This window comes from Microcaecilia unicolor, chromosome 2, assembly GCF_901765095.1.
Source record: "Microcaecilia unicolor chromosome 2, aMicUni1.1, whole genome shotgun sequence".
In the NCBI taxonomy this organism is placed as follows: domain Eukaryota; kingdom Metazoa; phylum Chordata; class Amphibia; order Gymnophiona; family Siphonopidae; genus Microcaecilia; species Microcaecilia unicolor.
In genome coordinates, this window is record NC_044032.1 from 557,929,996 (window position 1) to 557,951,076 (window position 21,081).

Below are 21,081 nucleotides of genomic sequence, written 5' to 3' on the forward strand. Positions count from 1 at the left end.
CTGAAGCAGCATTTTCTTTGTGAAATGCTGGCTACCATTGGTGGGGCCATGCATTACTTTATTCAACAGAAGAATTTTTCACATAAGTTAACTTTTTAGCCATTTCTGTAGATTTGTTGGATAATTATGTTTTTCTAATAAGTTCATTATTAAATGATTTGATTGAAATACAAAAATAACTTACAATATGTATTTAGGAGGTCTGTAGGCCTATGAGGTAGCTCATAAAGGTTTGTGCAGATGCGTGTGTCCCAAACTGAGCTCTGAGGCATTGCCTCCTATGTGTTATTTTTTTTTAATATTTAAGCAGCATCAATTTAATTATAACAGTTTTGTGGATAGCTTTTTTTTTTTTTTGCATTGTTATAGGAGTACCCATTGCTTCTTTGGGTTTTAGTTCCAATCCTGTTACATAGGGAAAAAGGCAGAGAATTCCACAGTTTAGGGGCAATTACACTGAAGGATCTGGACCGAATAGAATCAAAACGTAATTGATGTATTGAGGGAATATGCAGCAAGTTTGAGAAGGAAGAGCGTAGAGACCTGGAAGGAGTGTAAGGGACCAGATGTCATGCAGGACTGATATCTTCAGGTGCTCCGAGCTTTCTATACTGGCCCATTAGCAGCCCTGTTGATTAAAGGTGTATGAATGTTGTCCTTTCCGATATTTAGGGGCATGCGCCAGGGCTGTCCTCTCTCCCCTTTACTTTTTGTATTATCCCTTGAACCCTTATTGTATACATTAAGTGCTGCCTATGCTGTTTCTGGCGTATCTCTAGGTCCTTCCATCATCAAAGTGCTTGCTTTCAACTGTGAAAGCCATTTCCAGAGGAGAGACCTGGCAAGGTGACTTTCCACTTCAATGGGCCACTGGCAGCCTATGATAGTTGAGAGTAGTTATACCATCAATCTGAAGTTATTGTATGAAAGTAATGTCACTCCTTTATTGCAGTCTATTAAGCGAAAGTTAGATTTATGGAAAGTGTTCCCGTTATCACTAATGGGCCATGTTCATCTGTTTATATGATGATTGCTCCTTGTTTTTTCACATGTTTTCCAGATGTTGCCCCTGTTTTTAAAGGCCAAAGATGAGAAGTTGCTCTGTCGCCTGTTTCAGGTCATTTTTATGGAATGGGAAGCATACACATCTTTCAATGGCGTACATCCAGACTCAGAGGCTGCACAGATGCTTAGGCCTGTTTGAACCTTAGATACTTGTCCATTGCCTGTGGCATGAGACATATTAACGATTGCTACAAGGAGACAGAGCATTTCTCTGTTACTAGTCTAGAGAAAGCCCTGCTGCCTATGGTTCATTTTAGTTACTTGCTACATTCAACACGGCCGAGTTTGCCTCATAGGGCTTCAAAGTTTTGGGATTTTTTATCGCCCTTTGAGGGCAGTGTGGTGATAGCTTTGCCACTGATATCATTTCTTATCTATGGCTACACCTTTTCTGGCTATTTGGAGAAATCTGGATTTTTTTTTTCCAGGAACAGTTTTAAAACCTTTCTGGCTTGGGAGGATAGGGGCATCATATTCTTTTACAGATGCTTACTGATGATGGACACATGAAGTTCCGTTTCTGTCTTGCAAGCTGAGTATCATCTTCCTGCTACAGATCATTTTGCACATTTGCAGTTGAAAACATTATGGGGAGCCTTTGGTGGGAGAATTTAAGTGAGGATGTCCAGGGCGTTATATATTCAGCCTACACTCTAGGCTCTCAGTTCCATATACACCTCTCATTTCATCATAGATTTTTACTAGATTCCACTCTTGACATTGATTATGCTCGAATGCTCTTGCAATGGAATAAGAACCTGGAGATGAACTGGATGAGGCAAACCTACATCATAGTCTCTTAGCAGTTTCCAATGCTACATCTAATGTACAGTTATGAGAGATGAATTACAAATTTGTGATGCGTCTCTTGTTTCTTCCGCATCATGCTTATCAAGCTCGTATAATTCCAGTGGATATAGTAAGTACCCTAAGTATGGAAGAGTAGGTGCAATTTTAGGACAAATGTTCTGGTTCTGTCCCAGTGTTTTGGCTTTTTGGCATTCACTGACCGTGTTTGTGACTCAGCTTTAGGGGAGATGGATGAACTGTGTTCCTGAACTCTTGTTTGCCAATATGCATATGCAAAACCCACTCCTATGGGCCTTTGGGGTTGTTGTTGAGGGCTTTATAAATGGCTAAGAGACTATTCTTCTATGGTTATCATCATACCCACCTACCTTGCAAATATGGAGACAACAGATGCTTTCTCTAGTGCACATGGAAAGACTTTATATTCATGATATGGACTCCACCGGGGCAAGCGATTTCAGTTCTTTTGGGAGCGTTTTTGGCACAGGCTGACACCTCAAGCGTGTAGCCATGTTTTGAATTTACCTTAAAAAATGTTTCATTGGTTCAATTGTAGCACCTATCCGCTAGGGGTTGGGGTGGGATGGAGTTCTTGAAGGGGGGGGGGGATTAGCAATGTTTGGAGGATTTATTTGGAGAAAATATGAAGTTGTATGCTTCATTGTCAAGTCTGAAATATTACGTGTCCGATACTTTGTGTTTTTCTGTATGCCGTTGTTGAATAAAAATGATCTACACATATTTTGTCTTGCAGTGACTAAATATGAAGAAGTTCAGATATGCATGTGAAACACTGCAGATTAAATCTAGAAGAAACATATGAGGTAGCTGAAATTTGGCTTTTGAAAGATCTGGAGCTGATTGATGGAAAGATGCAGATGCTGTAAGTTTCCTAAACTGCAAGATGGTTTTCAGTCATAATAGCAAAATATAGAGTTCAACAAGAAGCGTCAGGGGAAAATAAACTCTTTTATGCCTGGAAAACCACATTGAGGGGCATTTTCGAAAGAAACGTCTAAGTCAGAATTTGGACGTTTTACAAAGACATCCAAATTTTGAAGCGGGGAGAAGGTCATTTTCGAAAAAGATGGACGTCCATCTTTTGTGTGCGAAAATACCATGGACGTCCTTGGATTTGGATATTTTGCAATTTGGACGTCTTTGATTTTGGCCATTTATGAAAAAAAAACCATCCAAGTCTAAAAACGTCCAAAGTCAAGCCATTTGGACTTGAGAAGAGCCCGCATTTTTAGTAGAATGGTCCCCCTGACATGCCAGGGCAGCAATTGGGCACCCTAGGGGGCACTGCAGTGGACTTCATAAAATGCTCCCAGGTACACAGCTCCCATACCTTGTGTGTTGAGCCCCCTAAACCCACTACCCCCAACTGTACACCACTACCATAGCCCTTACTGGTGAAGGGGGCACCTATATGTGGGTCCAGTGGGTTTCTGGTGGGGTTTTGGAGGGCTCACAGTTTCCTACACAAGTGTAACAGGTAGTGGGTGTATAGGCCTGGGTCCACTGTCTGAAGTGCACTAACTACTCTAGGGACCTGCATGCTGCTGTCATGGACCTGAGTATAACATCTTAGGCTGGCAAAGTAATGTTCTTCAACACACTTTTTGGGGATGGGAGGAGGTTAGTAACCACTAGGGGAGTAAGGGGAAGTCATCCCTGATTCCCTCCAGTGGTCATTTGGGGCACCTTTTTGTGCCCTATTCATAACAAAAACAGGTATAGCTCAAAATGTCCATGTTTAGTGCTGGACGTTTTTGCTTTGTTCCATTATGGCTCAAAGACATCCACATCTTAGGAACGCCCAGTCCTGCTTGAACATGCCTCTGATATGCCCCCTTGAGATTTGGACATCCTTCCGACAGACTTCTGAAAAAGACGTCCAAAATGCAATTTCGATTATACCGATTTGGACGTTTCTGTGAGATGGACATCCAAATGCTGATTATGTCACTTTTTGAACATCCATCTCTTCAAAAATGAGCCTTTGTAAAATATCTGATGCTGGCAAATAAATACATGTGTATTTGCTGGCATATACTACTACTAATACTACTATTACTTATCATTTCTATAGTACTGTACACAAATATGTAAAATACAGAGCTTACAGTCTATTCAAGACAGAAAAATAGGATAACAGTGATTTTATAAACACTGACATGCAGTAAAAAAGCATGGTCCCATTGGACTTTATATGTATAAGTGCCAGCAACTACGTATGCAGATGCTGATTTTGCAATCTTCACTGTAGTTGCCAGAACTTATATCACCCAGCCACCCCCCATCTGAACTCTCCCTGATAGCACTCCTTAAAGCCCCACCCCTCCTGAACCACTCCCAAAATCATGACAATTTTCTTCCCCCCCACCCTCCGAGCAGGTTTTAAACTAAAATGGGGGGAGGGGGAGGCCGACAGTCACCCTGAAGTGTATGGTTCAGTGTGGAGGATACTATTGAAACAGGATCTTTAGGGAATCCCAATAGAGAGGTTTCAATAATTGTGAAAGAGAGCCAGGAGTGTTTAATGGGAGAACAGAGTAATAAATGCAAAACATGCTAGAAGCCTAAAAATAAGATGGGAGAGTTGAGCAATAGTACTACATGAAGACATAAATATAATAGGCATCTTAGAGACCTGGTGGAAAAAGGACAATCAATGGACACTGTGTTATCAGGGTACAAATTATATCGCAAGGATAGAGAGGATCAAATTGGAGAGGGGGGAATTGTGCTGTATGTTAGAGGGAATTTAGTCAAACAAAACAAATATTCTACATCAAACACATAGCACTGTGGAATCCTTCATAACATAAATATTGCCATATTGGGACAGACCGAAGGTCCACCAAGCCCAGCATCCTGTTTCCAACAGTGGTCAATCCAGGTTACAAGTACCTGGCAAGATCCCAAAACAGTACAATACATTTTATGCTGCTTATCCTAGAAATAAGCAGTGGATTTCCCCCAATTCCATTTAATAATGGCTTATGGACTTTTCTTTTAGGAAGCTATCCAAACCCACTATGCTAACTGCTTTTACTACATTCTCTGTCAATGAATTCCAGAGTTTAATTACACGTTGAATAAAGAAATATTTTCTCTGATTTATTTTACTACTTTGTAGCTTCATTGCGTGCCCCCTATTACTATTATTTTTGGAAAGAGTAAGCAAGCGATTCACATCTACCCATTCCACTCCACTCATCATTTTATAGACCTCTATCATATCTCCCCTCAGCCATCTTTTCTCCAAGCTATAGATCCCTAGCCACTTCAGCCTTTTCTCACAAGGAAGTCGTTCCATCCCCTTTATCATTTTTGTCGCCCTTCTCTATCTTTTCTATTTCCACTACATCTTTTTTTGAGATTATGGTGACCAGAATTGCACACAATATTCAAGGTGCTGTCGCACCATGGAGCGATACAAGGCATTATAACATCCTCATTTTTGTTTTCCATTCCTTTCCTAATAATACCTAACATTCTATTTACTTTCTTAGTGGCCGCCACACACTGAGCAGAGGGTTTCAACATATCATCAGCGACGACACCTAGATCCTTTCCTGGTCAGTGACTTCTGAACCTTGCATCACGTAGCTATAGTTCGGGTTCCTCTTTATTTATTTATTAGGATTTATTTACTTTTCCAACATGCATCACTTTGCACTTGCTCACATTAAACGTGGATAGAAATTCCGTGTGTAAAGGGAAAGAGAATACAGGTAGGGCTGTACTACCATCTGTCAGGATAGAACAAACAGACAGATGAAGAAATGTTTACATAAATTAGGAAAGCTGGCAAATTGGATGATAATGGATGATAATGGATGATTTCAATTACCCCAATATTGACTGGATAAATGCTACATCAGGGAGCGCTAGGGAGGTAAAATTCTTGAAGCAACTAGTCCAAGAACTGACAAGAGGGGGAGGTATTTTAGATCTATTCCTGAGTGGAATGCAGGGTACGGTACAAGAGGTAACTGTGTTGGAATCTGCTGGAAAACATGATCACAATGTGATCAAATCTGAGTTGATATCTAGAGTGAAGTCACTAAACAAATATACTGTAGCAGCATTTAATTTTCGAAAGGGTGATTATGACAAAATAAGAAAAATGGTTAAAAAGAAGCTAAAAGAGTCGGCCGTAAAGGTTAGGACTTTAAATTAAGCATGGATGTTGTTTACAAATACCATTGTGGAAGCCCAGACCAGATGTATTCCACATATTAACAAAAATGGAAAGAAGAGCAAACGACAGCCAATATGGTTAAAAGGTAAAGTGAAATAGGCTATTAGAGCCAAAATAGCATCCTTCAAAGAATGGGAAAAGGGTCTGAATGCAAAAAACTAAGAAGCAACATAAGCACTGTTAAGCTAGATGCAAAGCATTGATGAAGAAAACTTGCCACGGAGACAAAAACTCATAGTAACATCTTTTTCAGATACATCAGAAGCATAAAGCCTGTAAGGGAATCTGTGGGACTGTTAGATCATGAAGGAAAAGAAAGGGGCACTCAGGAGGTCAAAGCCATAGTGGAGAGATTGAATTAATTATTTGCTTTGGTCTTAATGGAAGAAGATGTAAGAGATCTACCTGTACCAGAAATAGTTTTCAGGGGTGATGATGTGGAGGAACTGAAGGAAATCTCTGTGAACCTGTAAGATGCGCTGAGCTAAATAGACAAGTTAAAGAGTGATAAATCATCTTGACCAGAAGGTATACACCCCAGGGTACTAAACAACTCAAACATGAAATTGCTGATCTGTTGTTAGTGATCTGTAACCTGTCATTAAATTGTCTGTAGTACCTGAAGATTGGAGGGTGGCCAATGTAACGCTGATTTTTTAAAAGGGATTCAGGGGTGATCTTGGAAATTACAGACCAGTAAGCCTGACTTCAGTGCTGAGGAAAATAGTATAAATGATTATAAAGAATAAATTACAGAATATGTAGACAGACATGGCTTAATGAGACAGAGTCAGCATGGGTTCAGCCAAGGAAAGCTTCATTCTTTGAAGGCATAAATAAACATGCATAAAGGTGAGCCGGTTGATGTAATGTATCTAGATTTTCAGAAAGCTTTTGACAAAGTTCCTCATGAGCGACTCCTGAGAAAATGAAAAAATCATGGGATAGGAGTCCTTCTATGGATTAGGAATTGGTTATTGGACAGAAAACAGAGGATAGGGTTAAATGGCCATTTTTCTCAATGAAGGAGGATGAGTGCTGCAAGGATCTGTACTGGGACCAGTGCAATTTAAGATATTTATGAATGATCTGGAAACGGAACCATGAGTGAGGTGATTAAATTCACAGATGACCCAAAACTATTCAAAGCTGTAAAAACGTATACAGAATGTGAAAAATTGTAGGAAAACCATAGGAAACTGAAAGACTTGGGCATCCAAAGGCAGATGATATTTAATGCGGACAAATGCAAAGTGATTCACATTAGGAAGAATAATCCAAATCATAGTTACCTGATGCTGGGGTCCACCTTAGGAGTCCAGCACTCAAGAAAAGATCTAGGTGTCATTGTAGACAATATGCTGAAATTTTCTGCATCAGTGGCCAGAAAAGCCAACAGGATCCTAGGAATTATTAGGAAAGGGAATGCAAAATAAGACTAGTGCCTCTGTATCACTCCATGGTGTGACCTCACCTTGAGTATTGAGTTCAATTCTGGTCACCGTATCTCACAAAAGATATAGCGAATTAGAAAAGGTTCAAAGAAGAGTGACCAAAATGATAAAGGGGATGGAACTCCTCCTGTATGAGGAAAGGCTAAAGAGCTTAGGGCTCTTTAGCTTGGAAAAGAGATGGCTGAGGGGGGGACATGATTGAAGTCTATAAAATCCTGAGTGGTGTAGAACTGGTAAAAATGAATCAATTTTCCACTCTTTCAAAAAGCACAAAGACTAGGGGACACTCAATGAAATTACATGGAAATACTTTTAAAACAATAGGAGGAAATATTTCATGCAAAGAATAATTAAGCTCTTTAACTTGCTGCTAGAAGATGTAGTAATGGCAGTTAACATCTGGGTTTAAAAAACATTTGTTCAAGTTCCTGGAGGAAAAGTCCATAGTCCGCTATTGAGATAGACATGGGGGAAGCCACTGCTTGCCCTGAGTTTTGTAGCATGGAATGTTGCTGCTATTTGGGTTTCTGCCAGGTACTTGTGACCTGGAGGAAGCAGAATATTGGGCTAGATGGACTATTGAACTGACCCATTATGGCTATTCCTATGTTCTTATGTTATGTTCTAACTACCCCCCCCCCCTCCAGATCCCCCTGGCTCTTACTGGGGGCTCTCCCTGGTGGTCCACTGCAGATCAGAAGCCATCACCCGTTGCTCCTGCTCCATCAGGTACCTGGGTTCAAAATGATGCCTCTAACCCTAACAATATTCTTGTGGTACTATTGCTAGGGGCAAAGCTGCCAAATAAAGAGTAGTTGTAGTATCTCTAGGATAGTGCTTCTCAACCCAGTCCTTAGGGCACACCCAGCTTGTCGGGTTTTTATGATATTCACAATGAATGTGCATGAGATAGATTTGGTTGTACTGCCTACTTGGTATGCAAACGTATCTCGTGCATGCTCATTGTGGATATCATGAAAACTCAACTGGCTGGGTTTGCCTCGAGGATTGGGTTGAGAAGACCTGCTCTTGGATACCAATGCAGGTGTTCCCAGCATCTGCCTTTGCAGTTATTGCATATTACTAGCACATAACGGCACATTAACAGCAATGATAGCAAGGCACAGTCCACATTCCATTCACCACCTATAACCCACCTGAGTGCATGTTACGCAGGTAGCATGTGAATTTACACACACTTTCATGCCAGAACATTAACTGTCATCATGGCTGTGCACTAAAGGGTAATAATTCATGTGATAACTGTTTTTTGGGCTTACAATCTAAGTCTGTAGTGTACCTGATGCAATGGAAGTTAAAGAGACTTGCTCAAGGTCACAAGGAAAAACAGATTTGATATCTTATTGCCAAGTAAAAAAACTCTAATAATGCATTACTTTGAGCCAGTTGATTACAGGATCATAGTCAACATGGTTTCCCAAGGGTACAAAGCACTATTCTATAACTACATGCATATCACTGATTACATGTAGTTTGTGCAGGTTAGCTTATACATAGACAGGCTCTGAGTGGAGCATGAGTGGGGTGCACACTTACGCATATACCCCCTGATTCCATAAAAGTTGCCAAAAATTATGTGCTAAATGTAGGCGCGCTCCCGATTTATACGCACAATTTATAGAATAATGAGCCAATTAGTGCCAATAATTGGCTTAAGCAATGATTGCCACTAATTAAATTAATTGGGTCTTATGCATATAAATTTAGGCACAGCCTGAAAAAGGGGGCGCAAAAATGGCAGGGTCATGGGTATTTCAGGGCAGATCGGGAGTGTGGCTTTGAGTTACACATGTAATTATAGAATAATGGTGTTCTAAACATAAATTTAGACATGGGGCATTTGCACCACATTTTCATTGGTGGCAACACCTAAATTTACGTGTGACCTCTCCATGTAAGCGTTATTCTATAAAACCGTGCCAAACTTTAGGAATACCAGTTTAAATGGGTATTTTTTGGCACTGATTTTTTAGGTGCCAATATTAGAATCTAGCCCATAACTTATAGCATGAGTTATTAACCTTTTGGGTTCCCACACCCTTTTAACTGATCAATGAAACCTTCCACACCCCCTTCCTAAACCATGGTGTCACTAGTGACTACCAACAGCTACATGTGTCACTAAAATTACAATGCTACCGCTAACTTGTCTCTTAAAATTACAGTAGCACACAGTTATGCTGCCAATAAGTGTCCTAATATCTGCCTCCATTCTGTCTAGAAAGTTTCAGTAAATTGTCTCAGATTTCAAGACTCTTATCTACATTGTATGACCTCTTCCTGTACTCTTTGGGGAGCAAACAACATTAGTTAAGAACCCTAGATCTATGTAATGCTATAAGTGATACACACACAAATGGAACAGACCAGTAGGAGTATGACAGTTTATTAAGTACAAACATTCGACGTGTCCATGTTTTGCCTTAAAGAAGCTGTGTCAGGGGAAACACTAACACTGTCAATTCAGACATATAAAGCAAATTAAAAGAAAGAACAATATATATAAGTAATCAAATCATGATAAAATCATAGAGCAATAAAAAAATTTTACATGCACAAAGTCATCAAGCTTATAGTTAAATAAAACAGAAATCAAGAAATTGTATATAAATGCAGCTATTTTGTGGTGTGATCTATTTAGACATTGTCTGACTGAGCTAGTCTTTACTCTTATTTAAAGTGTAGTAGAAACACACACAAGTGTAGGAACAACATGCACATATGTGTGGTTTCTCATTTGGCAAGAAAGGGTGAAAAAGTTGACTTGAAAGGACACATACCCTCAGGAGTTTTAAAAACCAGTGTTGTTCAAAGCACTTGGTCAAAGTACTTAAGTATTAAAATATACATTTATTTTTACTTAAGTAAAAGTAAAAGTGAAGAACATGTTAAAGATTACTTAAGTGAAGTAAAAACTTATTGCTTAATATAATACTTTTTGAGTACGAGTGCACTTGTGAGCCATTAATCCAGCACAGCTAAAAATGTGTTCACCAACTGTACTAGCAGAAAGTGGATTGTTCAGTTCTGATAAAAGTTCCTTCAAATCAGGCCATGTTGTAATATTACTGATGTCTTCTGACTGGGTCTGCAGGTTTTGATCAAGGAATCTCCATATAGCAAAGAATAATTAATTATCTTATTATCATTATCATCTCCATTAGAAGTATAGTGCCATCTAATTCATCACTTGCATCTTCAAGTAGCCTAACGGTTAGTACAGCAGGCTTTGATCCTGATGACCTGGGTTTGATTCCCACTGCAGCTCCTTGTGACTTTGGGCAAGTCACTTAACTCTCCATTGCCCCAGGTACAAAACTTAGATTGTGAGCCCTCTAGGGACAGAGAAAGTACCTATATGTATTATGCACAGCACTGTGTATGTCTAGTAGCCCTATAGAAATGATTAGTACTAAGGCTGCAAGTTAATTGCAGTAACTATGTGATTAATTCATTAATCATGATTAAAGAATTAATCACATTGCAGCATCTCCTGTCTCCTCCAAACATCTCTTTCTGCTCTTTTGCACTCCAGACCCCTGTCCTCAGCATGGTCCAGAATCTTTCCCTCCAACCAGGATTCAACATTACCCCCACATATCAGCTAACTTAAAATTGATCTTCTGTTGGTCCCCAGCAGCGGTAGTGGTGCACATATGCTGCCTGCTGTCTGCTCCAAAGCTTTAGCTGTGGCCCGTTCTGCTCCTCTGATATCATTTCTGTTTTTGCATGGGTGGGATGGGTCAGAGGAAAAGCTTCAGACCTGGCTGCGGGCAGCCACTACCAGGGACCAGGAGAAGACCACCTGAAGGAAGACTAGGGGGGAAAGGAGAACTGAGAGGGGGCAGATGTCAAACCCTGAGTGGATGGAGTGGAGTGAGCTGCAGACCTGCAAGCAGAACTGGAGGAGGTCACCAGTGGAAGCTATTGCCAAAGCAGTAAGCTCCAGCAGTCACAAAAGATCTTTGTGTTGCTCACCACCAAGTTTGTGTTGCTACTTATGAAGGTGGAGGGAAGGAAGGGTAATGTGCTGAACAGAGGGGGGGGAGCGAGAAAGAGATAATTGACCTGGAGGAGGAAGGAAGGAAGAGAAAGGAGATAAGTTGGATCTGGGGGGCTGGAGGGAGGGAGGGAGATTATCAGTCCTTACAGAAGGGAAGGGGGATGGGATTTGATATACCATCTTTCTGCGGTTTACATATTATATCAGGTACTATTTGTACCTGGGGCAATGGAGATTTAAGTGGTTTGCCCAGAGTCACAGTTGCCTGCAGCAGGAAATAAATAAATAGATAAATAAGCAACTTTAACCGTCGCGATTAATCATGATTAACATTTTTTATCAAATGCAAGCCTAATTAGACTATTGCAACTTGCTTCTGACAGGTCTCCCACTTAGCCAACTCTCTCCTCTTCAATCTGTTCAAAATTCTGCTGCACGACTAATATTCCGCCAGTGTCGTTATGCTCATATTAGCCCTCTCCTCAAGTCACTTCACTGGCTTCCTATCCGTTTCCGCATACAGTTCAAACTCCTCTTATTGACCTATAAGTGCATTCACTCTGCAGCTCCTCAGTACCTCTCCACTCTCATCTCTCCCTACATTCCTCTCCAGGAACTCCATTCACTGGGTAAATGTCTCTTATCTGCACCCTTCTCCTCCACTGCTAACTCCAGACTCCATTCCTTTTATCTTGCTGCACCATATGCCTGGAATAGATTTTCTGAGCCGGTACGTCAAGCTCCATCTTGGCCGTCTTCAAATCTAAGCTAAAAGCCCACCTTTTTGATGCTGCTTTTAACTCCTAACCCTTATTCACTTGTTCAGAACCCTTATTTTATCATCCTAACTTTAATATTCCTTTATCTGTTTGTCCTGTTTGTCTGTGCTAATTAGATTGTAAGCTCTGTCGAGCAGGGACTGGTCTCTTCATGTTCAAGTGTACAGCGCTGCGTACGTCTGTCTAGTAGCGCTTTAGAAATGATAAGTAGTAGAAGTAGTAATTAGTAATAGTAGTTATTATCATCATGCTGTCCAATTACAAAGAAGGCTTTCACAAAGTTGGAATCATTGTCTGTTGTTCTAACAGTTTTTCGCATGATTGCAAACCCTGTTTGAATATCTTCAAGAACTGATTCAAAACGTCAAATGTGTGAGAACTCTTCAGACTTAAGGCCAGACAAGCAGACTTTCTCCCCAAAGACTATCAATCCAGTGGACATCCATGGGATGATCAGCAGTCTGTTGTGATAGAGACATATGTCTGTTCACCAAGAATTGCTACCAGCTTCAACTTCATGTCCGCTTTAAAGTGACAAACACACCGCTGTTCTGTTTGGCTGGAGACCAGTAACTGTTTTAATAAACACAGGCAGTTCTACTGTTCTTGTAAACATTAAGATGAGATGATCCACTCTTTGCATGATGAGGTTTGCAATAACAAAATCCTGTCCCTAGTTTGGTTACTGAGGAATCATCGTTTACATCTCGCTTCTACTCTTACTTTTTACTTTTAACTGCAAGTATCAAATGTAATTGAGTAAAAATAGTAAAACTCAACAAAATTATTATTTCAGTAAAAGTAACAAATGTATTTCTGTACTTCTTTACAAGTAAAACTGACAAAACCTTTACTTAAGTACAATAGTTACGCTTACTTAGTTATTATACAACGCTGTTTAAAATACACCTTCCCCTTGTACTATAAATCTATCCGCAAGCCTAAAAATAATTAAAAATTGTTTTTCAAAATAGGCTCACTTTTATAAAAGAAAATGCCAATGCAAAAAACTTTAAAGCATAGTTAAAAAGTAAAAGTACTCACAGTTAACATTCTCTGTATCCAGAGCAGCACTTTGCCTTCACTAGCCAGTTCAGAAATCAACCATGCTGTTCAGTCAAGCTTATGTTCATTGCACAAAATGGTCATAGATCACTGCTTAAAACTGAAGCTTTAAAACTCATAAAACAAGTCAAACCCAGAATTTAATAATGAAAAACCCTTCTAAAAGGGATAAAATGTTGAATAAAAATACATGCTTCATTTAACACATAAACAAATAATTTAATATGCAAATAAATAAATTAAAATGTTACATGAAGATAAAATACATGCTTAATTACACACATCAATAAATAAATAATTCAGCACATAAATAATCAAATCATAAGGGATGAGTGGCCTAGTGATTAGTACAGTGAGCTTTGACCCTGCTGCGTTCAATTCCTGCTGCAGCTCCTTATGACCTTGGGCAAGTCACTTAACCCTCCATTGCCACAGGTACAAATGCTTAGATTGTGAGCCCTCTAGGGACAGAGAAAGTACCTGTGTATAATGTATGATTGTTTCTCCGCCTTGAACTTGATGGTTAGGCAGATTATAAATGCCTAAATTAAAATTAATTAGAATGAGACTAAAAAATCATCAATTCATCTAATGTTTCCACTCAAACAGGATGTATGCATGGCCATCTTTCATTTCTACAGTAGCCTTATTATAATGAGGATTACTAAAGATCATGAGAGAACTTTCCAGAGTTTCTGAATGGACAGTTCTGAGGTTGTTGGTGATAAAGGATCCAGCCCAAGGGGGTGGGTTCCTTGGTAAGTTGCAGAGGGAAATATTTCTGGTTGTTGAATGACAGTAGGGGAGGAGTTAGGAGTTAATAAATAATGCTGATGGGGAGTACATGAGGTCTTTGATTGCCTGTACCCCTGCTGAGACCCTTGTGAAGAGGGGAGTGTCCTGGATGGGTTCAAGAAACTAAGGCTGACCAGTAAAGCATTAACCGTGAGAAGGATGGAGAGTTCCAGGTGGGAAGTAGGGGATCCCAGCCTGGGAGCAGGAACAGAGCCAAAGGGAGTAGCCTGCAGAGGTACTCCTTGGTAGAGGAGTGTGGGACAGACAGAGAGGTCTAACCCCAGTGTTGCAGGCAGAGCCTTAGATTATTTCACCCAGAAGGGATGGGTACAGACAGGAGGAGCTGTAAATATGTACATATTGTAGGATTATAAATAGCATTTGAAGAAGATACCCATATCCCTAAGTTTGCTCTGGATTTATAGCTTGCATCTGTTATCAAGTTGAATTATAAAATAACTGTTTGTTTCAAAGAAGATTTGAACTGCCTGTTGCAAAATATTCAGTAAAGTGGTTATTTTTGCATAACTCTCTGGACTGGAGTCTTTTCTTTGCATGAGAGTGAGAACTTATTTACTTCCAGACTTGTGAAGGAGAGATCAGAGAGTAAAGAGAAATAAAGTCCAGCTCATAACCCTACAGCCTTCCAGATTTTATCCAGCCCTGGCCTGCGCCTAGCTCAGTGAGTCAGAAGTGACTAAGAATGTTCTTAGTTTTGTGGCCCTGGTCTTGGGTGCTTGACCCGCGACAAACTAGTTGGCACCCAACTGTGTTGTGTGGTGAAACCAGGGTTACACCTGCAAATGTGGCATTGTCTGAATAATATGCCAATGTTGCTGAGTATCTTTGTAATGTTATGCGATAGATGGTCATATCACAGGGTGCAGACCACTTTATTCTGTTTTTTCCTTAGGTTGAGTAGCCAGAGGGACTTCCTATCCTGTTTGTTTGCTCTCTCAGATCCTTTCCTGATGTATCTCTCAGGATATTCCCTGTCTTAAATCTGTTAGACATTTATTTCTGCTTGACATCTGAGGTCTTTCTGAGTAGAGCACACCCTTGATTCTTAAAAACTGGCTGTATGGTAAATTGCATTTCAATGAAATGCCGGAACAACTGTTGTAATGCAGCATTTTATTAATGTCAGTGGGTTTATGATACAAGCTAGTGATAAAGGCACCATTCATGTATCTTATATTGATGTCCGAAAAAGAGACCTCACTTCTACTAAATCTCATTTCAGATTGCAAATTCCTATCTTTTATGTTTAGCCAGTCATGAAATGCTATCAGCTCATCAACAGCACCATCCCAAATCAACAAGACATCATCAATATATCTTCACCATAGCACAATTTTGTTTATATATAGATTGTCTGTCAGAAACTGCTCTTCAAAGTTAGCAACATATAGATTAGCTATAGAGGGGGCCATGGTGGCCCCAATAGCTGTACCTTTTATCTGTTTATAATTGTATTTCTTTATTTATTGGGATTTATTAACCGCCTTTATGAAGAGATTCACAGTTCTTCCCCAATGCCAGTGTTGCTAACTGCACTATGAATTCTGTAGGTATTCTTAAATGTATGGTTCTGCACATTAGTGCTTTCTCACAGTATCCAATACCTCAGGTTGGGAATGTTCATATATAGCAGTGGTTCCCAAACCTGGTCTTTGAATTTCTCTCAATTAAAAAACTTAGCTCCTCTCAAGAACTATTTCATAAGTTTCTGAAGAAGTTTCATTATCCAGACTCAGGTTTACCACCCCTTCAAAAAGTAAATTTTCTGCCAACTACATCTAGACTAACTACTTCAGGAGTGCTAGGCTCTCCTGTGACAGATTCTTCACCAGCTGACTTAGATATGGAATTGACTACTATTTTGAAAACTTCTCAAGTAGAACTATCTTATAGAGCCACTCTCTTAGGGGTCCTTTTACAAAGATTTGCTGAAAAATGGCTTTGCAGTAGCGTAGGCGCAGGTTTTAGGCGTGGGCAGAATCATTTTTCAGCATACCTGTAAAAAAGCCTTTTTTCCCCGAAGATGGACGTGCGGCAAAATCAAAATTGCTATGCATCCATTTTGGGTCTGAGACCTTACCGCCAACCATAGACCTAACGGTAAAGAATTTGGGCGGTAATGACCTGCGCGCGTCCACTACGTGCACCAGAAAATGAAAAATATTTTTCAGATGCACATATTGGACACGCACCAAATGAAATTACTGCAAGAGCCACACAGTAGTCGGGCGGTACGCCATTTTGGCACATGTTGGGCGCTTAGGCACCTACACAGCTTAGTAAAAGGGGCCCTTAGATTCTTTGACTTTTTAACAAGATAAGGACGATTTATTGAGGCTGTATTATAGACTGCCTAGTATTCAATTTCTGGGAGAAAGAATTCAATATTTCCTGATGGACTCTGTCATGCTCCAATCAAGTGGGACGATCTCTAGTGCCCTCAACTTGGAGAGGAGAGAAAGGGCAATGAACCCCGGGATCTTCACCTCACCAGCCACTGTTCCCCGGGGGTTAAGCCCCAGGTGTGAGTAGCCGGAAGGACTTATTCCTCAGGGGAGGGGCGCTAGATGTAGTCGGATCCGGGCAGGGGTCAGGTCAGGCAGCAATCCAAGGTGTAGTCAGGTTCAAGTTAGGGTCAGGTCAGGCAGCAATCTGAGGGACAGGGACAGCGCTCGCTGGGATGGGGCCAGAGTTCATGGCTCTAAGCAAAGAGTAATAATGTAATAATATTAGAAGTAATAATGCAGAGCTGGCGCTAGAAAGATTTCAGGGGGAGTGTCCTTGAGACAGCTCGCTTTCAAGCGAAACATGCATGTCTAGAACCCCTGGGTCAGACTGAAAAAGGACTTAATAAAATAAGTGAATTTATCCAATACTAGTAAAAAAGGCCCGTTTCCAAAACAAATGAAACGGGCGCTAGCATGTATTTTTTTTTAGTGTTTTTTTTGTTTGATATTAAGAGATATAAGTGTACAGCAGCAAGTAATGTAGCCAAGAAAACTGAAGTGGGTAATACGTTTTTCAATCTTATCAATTCTAATTCCGTCTTACCTTTGTTGAAACAAACATAAGTAAAGCAATGTTGTCTTTCCTGCGTTATTGGGTCTCGTGCTACCCAGAGAATGAGTGACCCCTTTCGCGTGTAATGCTCCTCCTTTCTTGTGTACCAGTTGCCTGTGATAGGTCCATCATGCGTCCTTCCTGCCATTGCCTCGCAACGATGGAGGCGCAAGGAATGAGTGACCCCTTCGCATTTAACGCACCTCCCTTCTTCTTTTTGAGTTTGTTGATAGGTCCCATGAGGCGTGATGCATCCGTTGCCTGGCAACAGTTCAGGTCGTAGAAATGAGTCCTCCCGAGTGACCCCTTGGCCTCTGTCGCTCCTCCCTTCTTCTATTTGAGTTCCCTATCGGTGTGACGCTTCTTCCTTTGATAGGTCAGTGTGGTGCAGCTGTGACTCTCCTCCAGGTCAGGGCGGGGCAGAGATGTACTAGGGCTTAAAAGTGGTTACAGAGCTTCGAACAAACGAACTTTTGAAGCCTCAGAGTGTGGTTTCCGAATGTTGAGGGTGTTTTTTATGTCCAGATGGGGCGTGGCCTAGGGCGCAGATGGGGTGTGGCTGAGTGCGGGAGGGGGGTGAGTAGTCCGAATAGCCTACCCTACCAGGAGGTCTACAGCAGTTCAGGGCTTCACTGCCACAGATGGAGTGAGCTTCAGAACGTTCAAGGTGGAATTTATTTATAGAGAAGTGTTTTCTATGAAAGTTGAGTAGCACTTTAGAGTGAAACTATGAAGATGTTGATGTTGTGTGGTTGGCGGTGAACATCACTGAGGTCACTAAAAAACACTATGAATAATATATATAAAGTTAATGAAAAGATAACAAAATAGATTCTGATTTTATTCAGATGAACTATCTTACGGAGTTATAGAATAAGGCAGATCTGCACCTAATTTAGGTTTCAGTGTGGGTAAATCCTCGTGCCTAAAATTGGGTACGGACCCCGGTGCTAAACGCTATTCCATAAACAGCACCCAACTTGAGTGCCATTTGTAGAATAGCATTTAGCACTCTTTATTTTAATGTAGTCCTTTGTTACTATCAGTATAGCGTAGGGGTGGTTAAGGCAAAGCAAAGATGGCAACCCAAAATTATTATGCTTAGCGGTGATATCAGATGCTAATTTGAACAGTGGCAGATGTGCTCAGCAGCGAATACTTATATTTAGTGCTGCCAACTATTACACTAACAACACAGAATATACATATTTATTTAAATGCCACAGGTGACATTTAAATAAATACCTTGACCACCGCTGCTGAATAGCGACCCAGCAATTTACGGCTGAAACTTTTAAAAGGATTAATAGACTTACTAGGTAGTAATATATGACAGCTTACCAGTAGGAATGCTTATATAATTTTGATATGTTATTAAACTATTTTTGCACTACTGCCAAAGAAGATGGATATTCTAAGGTGTCATGTCATTGCTATTCTAAGTAATCTTTACTTGTCAAAGGTTATGATATGTCAAAAGCATTCCAGAAATCCAAGTTCAACTCAGTAAAGCCCCTATTTTCTAAGGTATACTATGGTTTTGCACCACATTAATAATCAAAAATAATACACAGTAACTGCAAAAGCTCTGAATTAACTGTTGGGGGCGATACTACCAATTACCAACATTCTTAGAATAATGTGGAATTCCTGCATTATATAGCTATTATAGTTTATTAATATGGGCCTAATGTTTGTAATCATTGGAAAAACATATTTCTTGTTTTTTTTTCTTTCCTTTTAGGATAATCCCTATTTTGATTTGCAGTTTGGAAAACTCTACAGCTGGGAAGCTTACAGCTGTGCATCAAAGTATGCTTTTGCTCGAAGTTTAGTGAAACTAAATGAAATGTATATACAAAAGGACATACAGATTGTGAATTTTGATATGGCATATATAGAAGACAGTGCAATCTGGTCATCAAACAATGGAGACTGTCTGGTATTGATGAGAATATGCTTCTACGCGTCCAATCTTTTGTGCTTGTCTCTATGCCCTTTGCCTTAAATAATTTATCTTCCCCACTTCTAGAAGATTCTTTGGTGTTTACTGACCATCCCCCATCAAAAAGATAAAGCAGAAGGAGCAGGAAATGATGAAGCAGTGTTTTTCTTTTCACTTTATCAATTAAAAGATAAGACCATTGCTATATAATGGAGAAACAATTTAAATAGTCTTTAACATATTTGTTATATAAAATGAGTGCTAATTTGTTCTCCTATAATGAGAAGACCAACAGCAATGTTGCAATGCATTTTCTACATGAAATGAATAGCTTATAATTTCTATTCTGACTTATTCACAAATAAAAATTGGAATTATAATGTTTAGTAAAGTAGATGAAAATCTTCTAAAACATTAATATATAAATATCTTAAAATACAGAACCAGGCTAGACAGGACAGCCTGTAACTAAATACATGACGTGACATACAAAAATAAAAGTTAAGAAAAGCAAGGGTTGATTTTTCATACCAGTTACCAACCTCTGGAATCTATCCACGGAGATTCTTCAGCATGCTTCTAGTTATCTGTTTCTAGTTATCTCCTGAAAGCAGATAAAAATTAAACACTAATGCAGGTTCATCCTATATGATGTAAAATCACAAATTTTAAACTTAATTCTAAAAAAATGGAAAATGAAAAGGTAGTCTCAGGAGTGATGAAGAAAAATGGCGAAACATTGTAACAAGAGAATAAAGTGCTTCAAAGTACTCAGTTTTATTTCACACGTCTATCATTTATTTTGTCTGGAGAAAGGAAAAATTTATCTTCTCTTCATATTACAAACAACTCTCCTTATGTCCTGTGATCTGAGATGGATCTATACTTACATCTAACCCTCCTTCTGGACAACAAAAGAAAAAAAACCTACAGCAACCTGCCTCAACTGGACTATCCAAGGATATCAGAACCAGAAACTACAAAGTACATAACTACAATTAATGAATTGAAATTTTATTTTAACTACATAACTATTTTTAAGATTCTGATTCTGTTAAAAATAAAGTTCACCATCAACCCCTTCTGTGTCAAGTCTCCAAAGAAATTCACATAGAAGTGCAAAGTACAGTCATTTGTTTCTCTATTACTAGAAGCCTTTGATCTCCCAGGCCAGGTCTGAATTTACAACTTTAGAAGGTCTGTTTTCTCAAACCTGTTGATTTAAAGTGCCAACTAGTAAGATTGCTGATCCACAGAGTCTTTTAGGACTGCAGTGCCATCCAGTGAAATTTGCCTAAGGATCTAGTGACAAAATGTGCCTTGACCCAGCAGATAGAGAGACCTTGGGGATCTCGGTGGTGTATGGGAGAGGAAATTATAATCCCCACCAACCAAAGAGAGGACAAAGGTGCAAGAGGTCAAACACCTACATAACAGTACTTAAAAGATTGCCGCAGCTGCCATATCAAAGCTACCCCAGACCACCTTTTGGAACTAAAGGACTGGTGAATGCCAGGTCAGCTGCTAAGAAATCCTCCATGATGTCATCCATGAACAGCATCTTGACATTTTAGAAATAAGTAAAACCTGGCTAGATGACAATGGGAGTTTACCAGTGGCTGAACTATGCCCAATAGGTTTTCAACATCCAACATCAACCAAGGCCATGAAGATGGGGTGGAGGGGTAGCAGTCCTGATTCAGGATACAATTAAACTGCATAGAATCATCATTCCCCAGCGAAATGAATCAAAATCTTTAATCCAGCTCAAAGAGAAGAAACCAATCTGTCTGCTCATGGTATACTGAGCACCTCATAACAACACATCATCTGTGCAAGAACTCCTAGAT

At 39.8% G+C, this 21,081-nt stretch overlaps 1 protein-coding gene across 1 annotated transcript in view; it reads left to right on the top strand.

Moving 5' to 3' along the window:
• EXOC1L (exocyst complex component 1 like) overlaps nucleotides 1–19,440 on the top strand; it is a 65,329-nt gene extending 45,889 nt beyond the window's left edge. The window contains 4 exon segments of the mRNA XM_030192207.1: nucleotides 2,630–2,659; nucleotides 2,662–2,758; nucleotides 15,907–16,102; nucleotides 19,031–19,440. Coding sequence (XP_030048067.1) covers nucleotides 2,630–2,659; nucleotides 2,662–2,758; nucleotides 15,907–16,102; nucleotides 19,031–19,294 — 587 coding nt within the window. The 3' untranslated portion in view covers nucleotides 19,295–19,440.
• The last annotated feature ends 1,641 nt before the right edge of the window (nucleotides 19,441–21,081 follow it).